Below are 18,025 nucleotides of genomic sequence, written 5' to 3'. Positions count from 1 at the left end.
TTGCATAATAACTGTTCAAGTTAATTTTAATTGGTTGCGTTTAGAGTGGTTACATGGAATGTTAAGGGAATAAACAACCCTATAAAGAGACAATGGGCATTAACCCATTTAGCAAAATTAAACGCCGACATAGCATTAATTCAAGAGACACATTTATCTGATGCTAAAGCGTCTAAATTGAAACGATGTTGGGTAGGTAATGTTTTTTTTCCCAAGCTCTATGTCATAAAGAGTACCAGGTATCAGTCACTCATCAAGAATGTGATTCGGAAGGGAGTTGGATTATAGTCAAGCTTCTCTTAAATCAAATTCCTTTAGTCCTTTTTAACATCTATGCACCAGTTACTGTTGATAATGTTTCTTGGACACATGTATCTGAGAATCTCCTTTTGTTTGACGATGAATATATTATTTTTGGTCGTGATTGTAATCAAGTTTTTGACTCCATAATGGATAGACACTCTTCTGTTAGATTTTCTAACACTAAGATGCATTCCCAATTCACCTCCACCATACGGCGTAAATCTCCAGTAGATATCTGGAGGCTTTGTAACCCTGATACTCCAGAATATAGCTTGTATTCCCCCTCACATTACTCACAATCCCGAATAGACTACCTCTTCTTTAGTAAATCCCTATCGCAACAGGTTTCCTGTTCTAAAATTGGCTCCATTTTAATATCAGACCACGCTCCAGTTTATGTTGATTTTGATTTGTTACCTTTTACTCCTCATGCCCGTGGATGGCGTTTCAATAATACCTTATTATCTGATCCTAATTTTACAAGCCAATTCACCTCCTTTGCTTCCGAATTCTTTTCCTTTAATTCTACCCAGACTTCTTCTCCTGTTATGATTTGGTACTCCTTCAAAGCTGCGGCCAGAGGCTTTATTATAAATTGTGTTTCTCAGAAGAAGAAATCTTTTGTAGCTAAAAATTACCAAATGCTTGCTGAGATCAAACAACTTAAATGTATTTATTATTAATCGTACTCTGAATCTTCATTAAAAAAACGTATTGATGCAAAATTTAAGTTTAATAAAACATCTACTAAAGCTGCTTCTTCGTATCTTTTAAAGAGCAGTGCTCGTTATTACGGAGGTCAAAATAAAATGGGGAAATTATTAGAAAATTACTTTAAAGTACGACGTGAACAGACTAAAATAGAATCTATACGGAACCATGGTATTTCCTTATTTAAGGATAACAATATTTTAAACAAATGTGTTTCTTTATAACATTTATATACTCCCGAACAATCGACTTCAAATAATCTTTCTACTTATTTTCAATCGATTGACCACCCTTTTCCTCATAATACTGACTTTACATCTTTAGAAACTCATATCACTCTTTCTGAGATTATTCATGCAGTTTCAGTCCTAAAAAGGGGAAAAGTTCTATGTTCGGACAGATTCACTATTGAATTTCATTCGCAATTTGCTAATCTGCTTCTCCCAAGTTTTTTATCACTTTTTAATTCTTTTATTACAGCAGGCGCCTCTTCTGGAACATTTCAGGAAGCCATGATCTGTTTAATACCCAAAGACAACAAAGACCATTGTCATTGCAAAATTAACGCCCAATTTCCTTAGTCAAACTTCGCTATAAGATATCTGCAAAAATTCTTGCTCTTCGTATCGATCCAATTTTGCCTAATCTCATTGGCCCCGAACAATCGGGATTTGTAAAAGGTTGTTTATCATCCGATAACTCCAGAGTCTTTTTTGAATATCCTTAGTAAAGCTTCCTCTCTTGATTACCCTATTGCAGCTATAGCGTTGGACGCAGAGAAAGCATTTGATGGGATTGGATGGGATTTCATGTTTCAGGCGCTAAGGTGGATAGGGTTTCCTCCTAAATTAATATCCCTTATTTCATTATTGTATTCAATTCTTAAAGCTTCTATTTTTGCTAATAGGAAAACTTCAGACTATTTTCCTCTTCTTAGGGGAGTACGTCAAGTTTGACCCCTTTCTACTTTTTTTGTTATAATATCATTAGAACCCTTTTTAACTAAAATCAGGCAGGATGCTCAGATTACACGTTTCCAACTTGATACTTCCCATGTCAAAATGTCTGTGTATGCAGACGAAATTCTTTTATATTGTTCTAATCATTCTACGGCCATCCTCTCTTTTATGAAATAAGTCGATATATTTTCCCAATTATCCAGCTATTGTCTCAATTCAGACAAGTGTGAAGTTCTTCCCCTCAATGTGCTCTGCCTTAAACAAGATTTCATTTCTACCGGTTTTTCTTGGCGAACTTCTAAGATAAAATATATAGAACTATGGTTTTCCTCAAACATTCCGGACACGCTAAAACTAAATTTTGACCACATTACTAACATTTTATCTGACTCTATGGACCGTTGGCATCCACTTTTTCTCTCTTGGTGGGGACGACTAGACTCCATTAAGATGATGCTTTCTCCTTTAATTTTATATATTCTTTCTATGATTCCTGTACATATTCCTTGATTTTACTTCAAAGAAATTGACTCTTAACAAAATTTCTTAGGAAAAACAAATCTCCTCGAATAGCCCTGTCCTCTCTGAAGGCAGACAAAACTTCTGGTGGTCTTAAATTTCCTGTTTTCAAAAAATATCACTATTCCTTTTCTGTAATACAGTCTTCCCGTTGGCTCTCTCTTTATCAGTTTATACATCCACCCATATGGTTGACTATAGGAAAATGTTTTATCTCACCTTTTAAATTTAAAGAATCTCTTGCTTTTACCAACAATATTTCTTCCTTTCGAACTCCAGTTATCTCTCACACACTTAAAACTCTTACTTCTCTATTACCCTCCTCATATCCTTCGTTTTCTTCAATAGATCAACAGCCCCTTTGGCATTATAATTTATTACACATTTACTGGAAATCCTGGAGAATTAAGGGACTGCTTTGGATTTCACAACTATTACTCAATAATATTCCTTTATCTTTTTCAGATCTTCAAAAACTATTTTCCTTACCATCTTCTTGTAAATCTCAATATGATCTTTTATATCCTTCTCTTTCCCAGTATCTTCGATCCTTACTGGCCACACCTTCTCCTTCCTCCAGCTGCTCCATGATATTTCCTTTATTATCTACTTCTCCCTCAGGTTCACCTTTATATACATGCTTATCTCTCTCTTCAGATAGGAACAAAACAAAGGCTGAATTGGCTTGGGAAAAAGATCTCATGAAATGTTGGTTGATCCCTTTTTGGGATAAGTTGTGGTTAAAAATTCAAAAAACTTCCAGAACTGCCAAGCCATGTCTTATGTGTGAGTGTTTGATTGATTCAGATGCTCCGTCCATCACCACCCCCTTTTGTACCGCTTTTGGCCGCCATAAGTGTGGCAGGGTATGCTCAGACGTGAGTCCCTTGCTCACTTTGCCACTGGATTCAAGCAAGCCGGGCTGAAGACGGCTGGAATGCCAGAAACCGGTCCTCGGAAGCTTGTTTCCAGTCCAGAGAAGACATGGCTTGGCAGTTCGGGCTGGACTGTTCCCATGAGGCACAGGGTCAGACTGATTTGCATATAGCCATGTCTGAACTGGGGTGGCAGAGTGGGCTAAAGAACAGTGATGGATTAAACCCAGATCTTTTGACTGGGTGTGAGTGTTTGATTGATTCAGATGCTCCGTCCATCACCACCCCCTTTTGTACCGCTATGTGCAAAGGAAGCTTGCAATATTACTAACCATTCCGTAACTGATCTGAATGGAAGAGGTGTGCGTGTCTGCATGCGCCTACATGTGGTGTGTGTGCACGCGTGTGTTTTCCTACTTCAGCTCAAATTTTACCTATGAGGTAAGACTGTTCTACTGCTCTGTCTTTGCCGTTTTATGTGAATCCTAAATCCTTTTCAATGTACTGAAAAAAATGGTGTTGTCAGTAATTGTTCTAAACTCTGGCATTTGACTGTACTTTAGCTTAACACCTTTTCTCTTTCACCTTATTAAGTTATATTTTTATAACAAGCTACTTTTCACTATTCCTTATCTACCAATCATTCTTTTCATGCTGGACTTTTACTGCCTCAGTTTGCAGGTTCACCGCCAATCTTATCTCAACTCCAATAACATTTTTGCTTGAACTCTTCACAAAAAGACTCACATTGGTTTTATCGACTGCAGACTCTATCCACAATAAACCACTCTATCACCTCTTCCTTGAACTTACCTTTGGCCAATAGAAGTTAACAGCCAAACAGCTCAAAGTATGAACATAGCACAGGTGTGTCTATAAAGGTATGGCAGCTCTCTGCCTACAAGTCTACTACTATCCTAGAGGCCATACTTACACTCCCAATTCATTTCTGAAAATTGTGTTATTAGCTACAACTAACGTTCATACGTGTACCCCGCTTGCTTTCTTCAACCACTCGCTGGTCTTTGCCTCATTCTTAAAAACATCAATTCTCCCTAAGACTTGGCCTGCCAGTGAAAGTGAAATGGAATGGGAAGACAGAAGAATGAGGTAAGTCTGAAAGACTAGGATCCAAACTAGGATGTCAAACCAAGACAGCTTCCCACCCATTTCTCATCGTAATGAGAAAAAAGATTCTGCACTGCGATCAGCTGAGGTTGCCTGTCATTGCCCTCCCAAAAGGTACGCCTACTTAAACTTCAACCTCATCACCAATATGGGTGACACCCATCTTTGAACTTTAGCCATACCATCACTTCCACCTCCCACCTACTTGGAACAGCTACCCGCTGAAGATCATCAACATCTTTCACCAAACCCTAACCAAATGCAAAATAACCTTTGATCCTTCCCTCTACCATAAAAAAAACTGGGAAAGAAGCGTCGCTGCTCCTGCAGCTAAAGTCTCATAATATTTTCACGGTCAGAATCACCACCCAGTAAAATTGGGTCCAATGTTCAACGCCCAGAAAACCAAGGTGTTGGAACGCTTGCACACTCAGATTTAGGCAAACCAGGATTTTATACAGTAGTTTCTCACCAACTGACTCATGATCAGGGCCTATACCTGTAACCCACTTTCAACAGAAGGGTTGTTGCACATGATAGCTATTCTGCCTATACCAGTATTGTACTAGAGATTTAGTAAACACCTAAGCTCTGCTAATAGATTTAACTATACAACGGTATAGATTAACAAAAGAAGACAAGACGCAAATCCTCCTCATCTCCAACGATGAGTAGATCCCCCAAATCACAGAATGGCTAAAAGCTATTGATGCGCCAGAAGGCCGGTCAGACAAGAAGCCTAAGGATTACCAACACCCTACTCATTATCCCTCCGAGAACTCACAAACAAAAAACCGCATCCCGATCCTTCGCAGGAAATGCACCCAAAATCTGGAACTCCATACCAGTCCATATCAGGACTGACCCCTCCTGCCTACCATTCAAAAGGTAGCTCAAAGACCTCCTCCTCAACCGATCTCTCCCGAATGGATAGCTACAACTTAACCACCTAGGCCTGCCCACAGCAGCACACAGACACTTTGACATCAAGTCCTCTACCCCACTCTCCTCATGACAATCTCCCATATCCCCCTTCCTGGTCCAATCTTGCCAGACTCATTGTACTTTCTATGACGACACTACATGAAGCACCACTTATCTTTGTACATACTACTATGATAACTTACCCTATAAATGACACTGTGTTCTTTACGACGATATTATGAGATGAGTCTTGAGTCATTGAACATACTAATATGTTTATGTATCTTACGAGTGATCATGCTGTAAAGCGCTCCAATACCTTCGGGTCTGGCTAGCACTATATAAAACTCTTAAATAAATAAATAAATAATAAGACTGCTGCAGCAATGTGCAATTTGACGCCTTATTTTTGAGTGCAAGAAGTACAACTTTGGTAAGCATGCCAAAAACAGGTTATCATTTTTGTGCATATAAAGCTAATCGTCTGCCTTTGACGAGGCCTCTTAGGATTGATGGCTTCCTGGGCAGCCTTAGAAGAAATTTGTCTGCTATATGTTGGTTTCGCAATGGCCGTAATCCCATTAAGGCTGAGGACTTGAGACTTTCCCTTAAGGCTTTCCATAACTGCCAGCAGTGTGTAACATCTTGGGTGTTTCGGTGCCTCCCTGTGCCAGTGTAAGTGCCAGTGCCTCACTTTCCTGGCATTGTTGCCAGTGCCTCCCTGCGCCAGTGTTGTTGCCAGTGCCTCCCTGCGCCAGTGTTGTTGCCAGTGCCTCCCTGAGCCAGTGTTGTTGCCAGTGCCTCCCTGAGCCATTGTTGCCAGTCTCCCTGTCAGAGTGTTGTTGTCAGTGCCTCCCTGTGCCAGTGCTGTTGTTGGTGCCTGCCAGTGCTGTTGTCAGTGCCTCCCTGCGCCAGTGTTGTTGCCAGTGCCTCCCTGCGCCAGTGTTGTTGCCAGTGCCTCCCTGAGCCAGTGTTGTTGCCAGTGCCTCCCTGAGCCAATGTTGCCAGTGCCTCCCTGCGCCAGTGTTGTTGGCATTGCCTCCCTGCGCCGGTGTTGTTAGCAGTGCCCTCCAGTCCCAGTGTTGGACGTGCCTCCCCGTGCTTGTGTTGGACATGCCTCCCTGTTTCAGTGTTGTTGGCAGTACCTCCCTGTGCCAGTGTTGTTGGCAGTGCCCCCAGTGGCCGTGTTTTTGGCAGTGCCCCCTAGTCCCAGAGTTGGCAGTGCCTTCCTGTGCCAGTGTTGTCAGTGCTTCCCCGTGCCAGTTTTGTTGTCAGTGCCTCCCCGTGCCAGTGTTGTTGTCAGTGCCTCCCTGTCCAAGTGCTGTTGCCAGCGCCTCCCTGTCCAAGTGCTGTTGTCAGTGCCTCCCTGTAATTAATAAACAACCTCCCACGTGACCTAAATTGGTTTAATGCTTTCTAATATATAGCATAGAAGCGGGTCATTAACTCATGATTTCTCCACACATGAATTTAATTTTTATAAAAATACTTTTATTTGGTTTTTATTCCATTATTCACTTTTATAAAAAGACAATCGAGTAACAATTTTAATTTGCATTGTCATATTTTCTTTCAACAATGTTGTTTCTTGGCAATGTATAAACAAATATCAATATTATATTTTTTAAGTAATTACAATGATCTCAATCTGTGCAAAGAGAAAACACTCATGATTAATACACAAATCCTTTAGATCTTTTCTCTCAAGAAACAAATATCAATATTGACTATCCAAAAATGCTAACCCCACATTTACACCTCCTTCACATAATCCACACTTGTGTCACTGACTCATACTACACACATTCATCCTACCCAGTCCAGCATCGCAAGCACAGATGAACAAAATTTGGTGTTTGGAGTTAAACCAATAACCCTTGAATGCTATGCTGATAGCTGGTACATCATACTCTCAGGTTGACGTATGTTTCAATGGATTTAAAACATTATCTCCATCTTTATCAGGACCTATCAGTTCTTTTCTTCTCTCTTTTTTCTTTTAGAGGTAAACCATGGGGAATCTGTTACTCCTAGCTATAACGCCAATACACTCCAGCCAGATACTGGGAGCCGCAGAGAGCGCCATTCTGCACGAGCACTGTTCAAGTGTATCTAATGAAAAGAATATACGCTGCAAGTGAGTCTTGGGGTTGAGAATACCTATCCAAATAATCGTTAAAGCCACCTATTTAAATTTTAAAAAAAGGAAACAAAATATAGAGTGAACAGCGCTAGCCCCTGTATTGGAATGATCAGAGTTTACCCCATGTGCGTATAATATTGCCGCTTCTCAAAAAGTAAAATGAGAAGGATACGCTCAGAATCTCGAACTAGTTCTTGACAGCAGACACCACGAATGACCTCTTAGGGCACAGGGGTCACTTTCACTCTGGATGGAGTGTATTGACGTTATAGCTAGAAGTAACAGATTCCCCATTGTTTACCTCTAAAAGAAAAAAAGGAGATAAAAAAACTGATGAAGATGGAGATAATGTTTTAAATCCATTGAAACGTACGTCAACCTGAGAGTATGATGTGCCAGCTATCAGCATAGCATTCAAGGGTTATTGGTTTTACCCCAAACACAAATTTTGTTCATCTGTTTTTACGATGCTGGACTGTGCAGTATGAGTCAGTGACAAGTGTGGATTATGTGAAGGAGGTGTAAATGTGGGTTAGCCTTTTTGGATAGTCAATATTGATATTTGTTTCTTGAGAGAAAAGATCTAAAGAACTTGTGTATTAATCAAGAGTTTTTTCTCTTTGCACAGATTGAGATCATTGTAATTACTTAAAAAATGTAATATTGAAATTTGTTGATACATGGCCAAGAAACAACATTGTTGAAAGAAAATATGACAATGCGAATTAAAATTGTCACTAGTGAATAATGGAATAAAAAACGAATAAAAGTATTTTATAAAAATTAAATTCATGTGTGGAGAAATCATGAGTTAATGACCCGCTTCTCTGCTATATATTAGCAGGCATTAAAGCAATTTAGGTCACGTGGAAGGTTGTTTATTCATTTTGGTTTATTTCCCCCTTACTCCCAGATGAGTTTAGTTCTTTAGGGCGGTGCTTTTCTTAAATAGAATTGTCAGTGTCTCCCTGTGCCAGTGTTGTTGTCAGTGCCTCCTTGTGCCAGTGTTGTGGTTGGTGCATCCCTGCACCAGTGTTGTGGTCAGTATCTCCCTGAGCCAGTGTTGTAACCAGAGCCTCCTAGTGCCATTGCCAATGTGCCTTTTTTCTTTGTCTTGGCTGGTCGGTGTATCCATTGTCTGCGACTCCTTTTCTCCTTGTCCCTGTCCCAGTGTTTTTTCTATTTCAGTGTACTGTCAATGTCTCCTTATCCCAGAGCCAGTGGCTCTCTGTCTCCTGATTGGCCTCTCCCTCTCCCAGTAGTTGGTGCGCCATTGCAGATATTGCTTTTTTTTCCAATATCGTGTCTTTCTGTCTTTCTGTCCCAGTATGCTTGTTGGTGTCTGCTTGTCTCCCTTTTCTTTTATCTCTGCTAAATGTTCTCGCTATTTCAATGTACTGATGATGGCTCTGTCTCCCAGAGGCAGTGTCTCCCTGTCCCACCAGTGGTCTCTCCCCGATCCTCCTGGAACTCTCTGCAGCTTTCAACACAGTCTTCCACCACACACTCATCAGTAGACTACGCCAGATTGAAATCACAGACAATCTGCTCAGATGGATGGCATCCTTCCTCACAGGACAAACCTAGAGAGTCCACCTCCCTCCCTCCCTTCACCTTGCAATCCAAGCACACCATCTATGGCGTACCCTAAGGCTCATCCCTCAGTCCAAACCTCTTCAACATCTACAGGACACCATTCGCTAACATTGTCAGACCGCACAACATCAACATCTTCTCCTACACTGACGATACCCAGCTCGTCCTCTCGCTCTTAGCAGACCACACCTCGGCCACGACCAAGTTCCACAACTGTATGAAGAATGTCTCAGCTTGAATGAAGGACAACTGCCGGAAGCTCAACATTAACAAAACAGAAGTTCTGATATTCGGCAGACACACCACCCTCTGGAACGATTCCTGGTGGCTGGCGGAGCTTGGACCCACCCCCTCACTGAAAGATCACCCCGCAACCATCGTATCATCTTGGACAGCGAACTAGCCATGAAAGGTCATGTCAATGATGCTTCCTCAGCATGCTTCCACACGCTCTACAAAGTCTTCAGGTGGATTCCCATCAGAATTAGGAAAAAGGTGACACAGGCCCTCAACAGCAGCCGACTAGACTACAGCAACACACTATGCAGGCACCACCATGGAACTCATGCAAAGACTCCAGACGATCCAGAACGCAGCTGCCAAGCTGATCTTCAACCTGCCCAAGAGGACACACATCACCTAGCACCCGAGGGACCATCACTGGCTCCCCATCCAGAAGAGATGTCACTTCAAGCTTCTGACCCAAGCGTACAAGAAAGCCCTCCACGACAAAGGAACCACCTACATAAAAGCCTGCAATTCCATCCACCTTCCAGGAATCTCTGCTCAACATCCCTCAACCTTGCACAGATACCACATATCCGTCGCTGCCACTCCGGAGGATGCTCCTTCTCCGCCACTCCGGAGGATGCTCCTTCTCCGCCACTCCGGAGGATGCTCCTTCTCCGCCACTCCGGAGGATGCTCTTTCTCCGCCACTCCGGAGGATGCTCCTTCTCCCACCCCGCTGCCAAATCCTGGAACACCCTCCCCCTTTACCTCCGCACTGCACCCTTGCTGACTCACTTCAGGACGGGACTCAAGACCTAGCTTTTCGACTGATACCTGCAGCACAGCGCCTGGATACTCTTTAGGGTGATGAGCTGTGCTACATAAGTACTACTTGATTGACTGATTGATTAATTAATTGACCAAGGGTTGGAGTATAATTCTTCCATTTCTGGTCCTGCCTTGTTTCATTATCAGTGTTTTCTTGTCCCACCATTGGTTCCTCCCGGTCTCTCTGCTCCAGTGTTGGTGCACCTGTAAGAATATTTACCAACATTTTTTCAAGGTGCAAGTACAAGTTGCAAAATACTCTGTAATCAGTGAGGACCAAAGAATTATGCCCCTTGCAGCTGGTGTAATGTTAGCATGGTGGCGTGAGAACATTCAGATCAAAGTAGGTAATTGCAGGAATAGTGGCAGAATGAGAACATCTGAAAAATATTACACAAAAAAAAAAGAAAAAGACTTACGTCATCCAGGAGGGAGTGGTGCTTCAATAATGGATTAAAAGGTAAAAAGAAAATCAGGGCTGGTCCTTTCTGTAGTTCATTATTTAGGAGAAGACTTTTGCCTCCATGAGGTCGCAGCCATTTCAAGATTGTTTCCCTGTTATCAAGGGCCCAAGAGCAAACATTTGGAGCAGTAAAATCCATCACCTGATGTGGGAACACCTTGAATATATATAAAAATACAAAAACATGTAATGATTCAAATATTGAACACACATTTTTATTTTTAAATGTATCTTTTAATTGACAATTACGAACTGCAGTGTATAGACATGTAGGAAAAAGAAAGGATTACTATGAGCACGTCATGTGGCAACACGCTCTACACATGAATGTAAATGATTCTTATCTAACCAGTGGCTCCCAAACTTTTTAGAACCAGGACTCAATTTTCGGAACGACAAACTTTTGTGACCCACTTAGCTTTAATGGACTCGAGGAAGGTGATTTTTAATGTACTGAAGCATCGTGTGGTAGCACACAGTCATTTACAAATAGAACATTTTTCATTGAAATGGCCTCTAAATTTGCGCAAGCATACAGTTTTACTGATAAAATTATACTGCATGCAAATGATGTGTTGAAATCAGGTTTCCGTGAATATTTATCATTTGTGCATCACCAAGTAAAGCGTCTTGATTTGTTTGATCCTATTAAAATCTTTGTTTTCATCACACTTCCGATTAACAAAAAAAAGTGCTTCATTTTTGCTTTCTCAACTGCTGAATGTGTACAGTTAATTTACAGGTATTAAATTGTGCTGTGTGTCACAACAAATTACATCCCACAGTCTTACCTTTAACACTTCCTTAACCCCAGCAAGGCGGTCACATAATTCACTTTATTTCTTTCTATCAGGCGCGGCTGGTCCATTTGGGTGGAAGGGCCCACCCCCTTTTTCCCCCGTAGGAACAGTGTCTGTCAGGCTGAACAAAAGTCAGCCTGACAGACACTATTCACTTTCAGTTTAACCGCATGCGCGCTAGCGGTTTTCCCGCTGCGCGCTGCGATTTTAAAAATCCCGCGTTACATGACGAGCTCAGCTCGTCATCAGCGTAGGGCACGTTACGCTCATGACAAGCTGAGCTCGTCATGAGCGCCGAAGGGGTTAAGAAGCCAGGAGACACACATGAGCATTTAGCGCTGTCTCCTGGCTGCCTGAACTGAACTTTGCTGGGCTGAGAAAGTCACAGCTCCGTTGGGCGTGACTTTCTCAACTCAGCAAAGGTTGCTGAGGCCCTCCCCTCAGTGACGAGGTATAGCGTCACTGATTCCCTCGCACCTGGTCGCTTCAGTTTTAAGCCCTGACGCGCCCAGGGTCGAGTGTCAATCAGTGACATTTCATCACAGAGTGGGGTGGGGTCAGTAGTCTCCCTGACTCATCCCACTCTGTGATGACCATAGGACTGCTGCCTTCCTTCGTTGGCTGACCTTATGTCAGTCAATGAGGGAAGGCAGCAGTCCCAAGCCTCCTGGAACCTCCAAGGCAGAGCAGAGCTGGCTAAAGGTAAGTGTGATTTAAGTTCTTTAAACATTGTTTGGTTCGTGCGCGCGTGCATGTGTGAATGTTTGGGAAAGAGTGTTGTGAATGAATGTGTTTGTGTGTGTGTGTGTGTGTGTGCCTGGTTGTGAGTGTTGTGTATGTGAGTGTGTGTGTGTGTGTCCCGTCTGCCCCCCTCCCCCCAAAACTTACCGGCCACCACTGCTTTCTATGACTGCAAAGGGGAGTTTGTAAACACCAATCCACATGTTAAAAAAAAGCAGCAATGTGTCAGAGAAATAGCCTGAAATTTGACCTTTGACTTTGAAGCACAGCAAATGTTACAAGATAAATGCAGAATTTAAAGGCATCTATATTTATTGCCTGGTATTTCGGGACGCACCAAAAATAGGGGTCGCAACCCATATTTTGAGAAACACTGATTGCCCGCCTTGAGTGGGATTTAGAAGCAAGAAAATGTTTCCAACAGTAGGATGGGTAGTTGCATGTATTTGATTTATTTGATCTTTTACTGTTTCTAGTGGACCCAAGAACCCGTTGGCCGCCTCTACCAGAACGAAAAGATAAATGCTCCGTGGGTGTGCTATATAGCCGGATATACCGTACATTCTATGGGTCTGCTGTTTGCCTTGGAGGAGAGGCTTTGCTGTGCTAGGGACTGCTGTGTCGGGGATACTTTCCTACTTTCTCCTTCTCACAACTCTAGCAAGTGCTGGTGCTTTTGGCATTGACAGCAGGGGAATGCTTGATGCATCAAGGAGAGACGCTAAAGCTTTCCTGAGTGGTGCTACGATCCTTTCCCCTCCCACTTTACGCCTCCAAATCCAGCTATGACTTGGTTATTGAATTACAAACTGGGCTACAGTTGCACTACTGGAGTACCATGGATAGATGCTCTATGTTGAGTACTGCTAGGATTCATCTACCTTCGTCCCTTACGCTTGTATCTCACAAGGGGCAGGGCTACTGAATTTACAGCTTATATTATTCTTTGTATATCACCATGGAGGACAGTCCATCAACACATGCTAATATCCGCGCTTTACTGCACCATCATCACCACATATTTAAACAGCATAGATTCAGTTTCCACATTTTATTCGGAGTTCAATGTAGCTCAAGGTATATTTTATGATGCACTACCCTTAGTAGGGTGAGGTAGTGCAAAGATTAAACCAGACTACGAGCCTGCCACTCAAGAAAACACATCAGAACGTCACTTTGAATGAGTCATCAACGCAGCCTCAGTCTTTCTACTGCAGGAACTGTACATTAAAAAGCTTATATTTCTAAGAACTGGTAAATCAACCATAAAGCATAAACCTGAAGACGGGGTACAAATTGTAAAGAATTACCGTAAACACCAGTGGAAGAGAAGACGATGTTCAGAAAATAGCGCAAAACTCAATAGAAATGCATGATGGACTAGTGAAGATAAATTTGGGAGACAGCTCACTCTATGTTGCATGAAATGATTCCTTCAAACCCATAATTGCTTTTTGCACAAAAAAAGATGCAATTTGATTTTTTTTAAAAATATATTTGCTAAAAAATGTTAATTCGCTAATAAAAAATAATTTAAAAAAAATCAAAGCCAAGAGTCAAGGGCAGGTCTAGTGTATGACACGCCATGTAAAAGTACAGAAACTGGGAAGACAAGTCCACCATCAATGTGCGTCCTTTTCTGTGTTACAAACTAATACAATACTTTTTCTTTGTTCAAAACACCTGCAATTACTTAAGGCTAATTATATTGGCTTCTGCATTACACTTGAACATTTCTAAGGAAGAAGGTGCCCTGCGTACAAAGGAATTCAAAGGTTGAAGTTCCTACCAACAGCTTTTCGCTCGCCCTCTTGCTCACTCAGTTCTCCAGCTAGTCTATAGAATATTGCTTCCTGTGCCTGAAAAACTATGAAACTGTTTCAGCAATTTATTTTGTATTGACCCCCCTTTTACCCCTACTGATTTGTTTAAATTTAAAACTTCTTATAAGAAGCATTGTTGGTCCTGTTCTTATACTGATAGTGATTTCTTTCATATGTTTTTTCATTGTCCTTTAGTTAAAGCTTTATGGTGTCAAATATGGTCTAAGCTAAATGATATCCTATGTTCAAACCACCCTTTTGACATTGTTCACATTTTTTTAGGTGGTTCTTCTCCTATTTGGAATGTTTCTCGCAATGTTCGTAATTTCATTGATTGGAGGCACTGCATGAGATATATGTTCAGATCCACTGTCCGTAAAGAAGGCACACAGAGCAGCTGTGTCTGCACAGGAAGTCTCAGCTCAAGTTCTCCAGGTGAACATTCCTTCAGTTCTTGCTTTTCCTAGCTCAACTTGGGAATGTGGTTTCTTCGGCAGTATGCAGGTCACATTGAGGGGCCTTGCTCCTCCAACCAGCACCGTAGCACTGTCGCTCTACAGCATGGGTCTCACTTGTTTCCAAATAACAGCCTGACCATGAGAGCACCTCCACTGCCTGAACTCTCAGCTACAGTTGGGGTGATGGTTAGTAGAGATCATTTCTATGCCAACACTCCATGGCGGAAAGTCAAGCCCAGTCCATACTGAAAGGTCATCAGGGAGTGGCCGGGTCGAACAGGTCTTCCGCACTTGCAGTGTGCCCTCTGCTCTCTGGCATATGGGTTCTAGACTTAAGCAGGCCAACGAATGTCAACTGAACTCACTAGGTGATAACTTTGTGTAGTGGCTTGCCATATTTTATAATGGAACCCTTCTGGCTTTTAACAGACTCTGTAGAGCTATGATGTAGATGTCAGAGTGCAATGTCATGAAAGCTTGTTTTAGAATGTTGAGTTAGCAGTTACACGCAGCAGAATAAAGTCGTGTAATACTAAGCTCTGTGTGTCTTGTGGTCATTGGCAGGTACCCAGTCTGGGAAGACGCTACACTTTGCACTCTGGTTGTGTGTACTTATAGATTGATGTGACGATGCCTCCCTGGCGGACAGTATTGCAAGGATTCTGTGCCACGGGATCAAGACACTAGCTCAAGCGGCCACCTTAGTTGGCATCTGGCCACGCCGCTTGGATTATAATTTTTAGGTTGAGAATTGTGGTATTGTTATGACTTGAGATGCTGCGTTTTTCTCCACCATTCAAAATGTGTGGATAATAATTAAACATGACATTGGTCAGAAAGAATGCCAATCTTTGATAACATTTCTACTATCCAAAAAGCAAGCTGTACCTTATCGCCATGTAATGGACATTATTAAAATATGAGTAGAGTAAATATTTCTTTTGATAAATCAACAAAACATGTTATCAATAAACAAAATATTTCTGAAGATTCCAAAAAGTAGTAGGCAAACATATACATGTGTACCAACCAAGCCTCATAACGTAAAGATTGTCTAGTGACAATGCTAGAACTCTGGGGCAGGTTCTGAATGCATTCGCCTCACTTCATACCCCAGTGGCTATTTTGACGCTTCATACTGAAAAATCATTTGAGAAAATATGTTCGGACTTCTCATAAACAACATTAACTATAGTAAATTTGGGCAAAGACTTCACTACTCAAATCATGACTCGATAGCAAAACCCCAGACCATCCCTTAAATCTAGTAGGCTGCCATTAGAATACTTTGTGCTTCATCAAGTAAAGTGGCAGGGTTGCCATATCTCCCTGTTGTTATTCTTTTTACCCTTTACATATACTATGTGCTCTGAGGGAAAATAAGGCCTTTAGAGATATTTTGATTGGAGAAAATGGGTATAAATTAGCAGCATTGGTGGACGACTTAATATTGTGTGTGCGAAAAGTTACATCTTTGGTCCCTGCTATTTTGGAAACAATGGCCAAATATTCAGAGGATAGGTTACATTTGAATGTAACATTGTAACAAGCAATTGGGGAAAAAAACAAGGTACAATGAAATCCAGTACCCGATGTATTCCTCAGAGTTTTGGTTAAAATAATTTGGAAGACACACTGTGATTTAATAATTAAAACACTATTCTGAAAATCAATGAAGTGACAGAAGAATGTGTAATGATGTCACTTGTTCTCTTGCTGGAATGCCCAGCGTGGAACCATGTCCTCTCTATGTTCTACTCCACTGTGTTCTGTACATGACAGTTGAGATATTCTGGCTGTTGGATGAGGTTGTATTAAATACCTCTTACACTAACTACATCCTGTGTCCTCCTACTTTGTTATACTGGCGACGCTTGGATGGGATACAGAAAAGGATTCAAGGATAGAGGATACAACCTCAACGAAAAACGATAATTTAGTCAAAGAATAGCGTGAGGTCAAAAAAAAAAAAAAACTCACTGTTTACCGAAGTGCTCTGTTCCTGCTGGATTGTACGGTGTCTGGTTCGTGGTGACATCGGGCGGCGGAACGAGGAGGAGAATTGGTGGCAGAACGTCTTCAGCGCTGTTTCTATGAAGAGGAGGTAGGCCCGTGTGTCTTTTCTTCGTGCAACGTGACGTCATTGAAGGAAGGAAGAAAGGTGCCCCATCGCCCTAAGAAAAGCGTCTGTTTGTTTTGCGGCGGCCATCTTGGATGAGTGAGAAACTCGAAGGTAAAAAAAAAAAAGCTCAACTGACTGTTGAAAGAAACCCGAGCGTTTTCTGTCGGCCATCTTAAGTCAGGATCGAACTCACTGGCTGAAAACAAGCTCAAATTCCTAAAGAAAAAGGGAGAACGGTGTGTGACGTGAGTGTGGACGTCGGACAGCGGCCATTTTAAGGGCAAAAGGATCGTTTTTTTTTTAGTGAAACCTGATTTTGATTCCAGTCACAAACTCGGAGTTGTGAAAAACGAATATAATTAAATTTATGGGAGACTGGTTGCGTGGAGCTCACCAGGCATAACGTGTTTGGAAAAAGCACTGTGTTCACACGGTGACAGGCACACTTTTTTAAATTTTTTTTAATTTATTTTGCCTCACCATCAGAAAGGACATCGGTGGTGACAGGCACACTCTTTGTGACTTAGCATTGTAATACTGTGAAGTATATATATTTTTAGGAGTTTTTTTTTGTTTTTTGGGAAAAACTGTAACAGGTATTGCTCCAGGTGATTGTTTTGAAGTTAAAAGTTGTAATTTGTGTATAACTACGATGCAGAATGTTACAGCTCCACCGTTTTTCTTATCAGATCCAGGAGAACCTTCTGTTAAGTGGAAAAAGTGGAAAAAGATTTTTGAGAACTATGCTAGAGTTTGTCGTGCTAACTTGAGTGGGGAAAGAAAACATGCAGTTATAATGCATTGTTTAGGCGGAGAAGGACAGGAGGTGTTGGAAAATGTACCATTACTTACGCAAGCTGATCAGAGAGGTTTGAATGAGTATGAAATTTGTGTAAGACAATTGGATTTACACTATTTGCCTAAGGTAAGCACAATTATGGAGAGGTATTATTTTGGCCTGCGTGAACAAGGGAAGGAGGAAAGTGTAGAAGAATTCATAACTTCATTACGGAAATTGGCGTCAAGTTGTAAATTTGGTGGGTTGGTGGAAGAAAGAGTTCGAGATCAATTTGTTTTGAGGTGTGGAAGTGATAAGATCAGGGAGGAGCTCTGGCTTAAAGATGAGCCACCTTTGGATGAAGTTATTAGTATCGCCAAAAGGGTTGAACACATGTTAAAGTGTGTTGGAGAACTGAGCAAAGTCAGTAAAGAAGATTCTACCAGTAGTAAGGTGCAGGAGGTAAAGTGTCAGGTGGTACAGAAAGAGGTAAAAAAAAAATTTGATGAACCAGTGCGTGGGAATAATACCGAGGAGGAAAATAGTACTGTTAAGATACAGTCTGCGAGGAAGTTTACAACACCTTTCCAAGGCAATTGTTATAGGTGTGGAAGATTTGGACAC

General features: G+C 41.6%; 1 protein-coding gene across 1 annotated transcript in view; it reads right to left on the bottom strand.

Annotated features, from left to right (window-relative positions):
- TXNDC11 (thioredoxin domain containing 11) overlaps positions 1–18,025 on the bottom strand; it is a 450,106-nt gene that overhangs the window by 113,093 nt on the left and 318,988 nt on the right. The window contains exon 7 of the mRNA XM_078663148.1: positions 10,636–10,836. Coding sequence (XP_078519274.1) covers positions 10,636–10,836 — 201 coding nt within the window. The remainder of the gene's footprint in view (positions 1–10,635; positions 10,837–18,025) is intronic.

The sequence above is a fragment of the Lissotriton helveticus genome, chromosome 10, assembly GCF_964261635.1.
Source record: "Lissotriton helveticus chromosome 10, aLisHel1.1, whole genome shotgun sequence".
NCBI lineage: Eukaryota > Metazoa > Chordata > Amphibia > Caudata > Salamandridae > Lissotriton > Lissotriton helveticus.
This window is presented reverse-complemented; position numbering and strand designations above follow the sequence as displayed.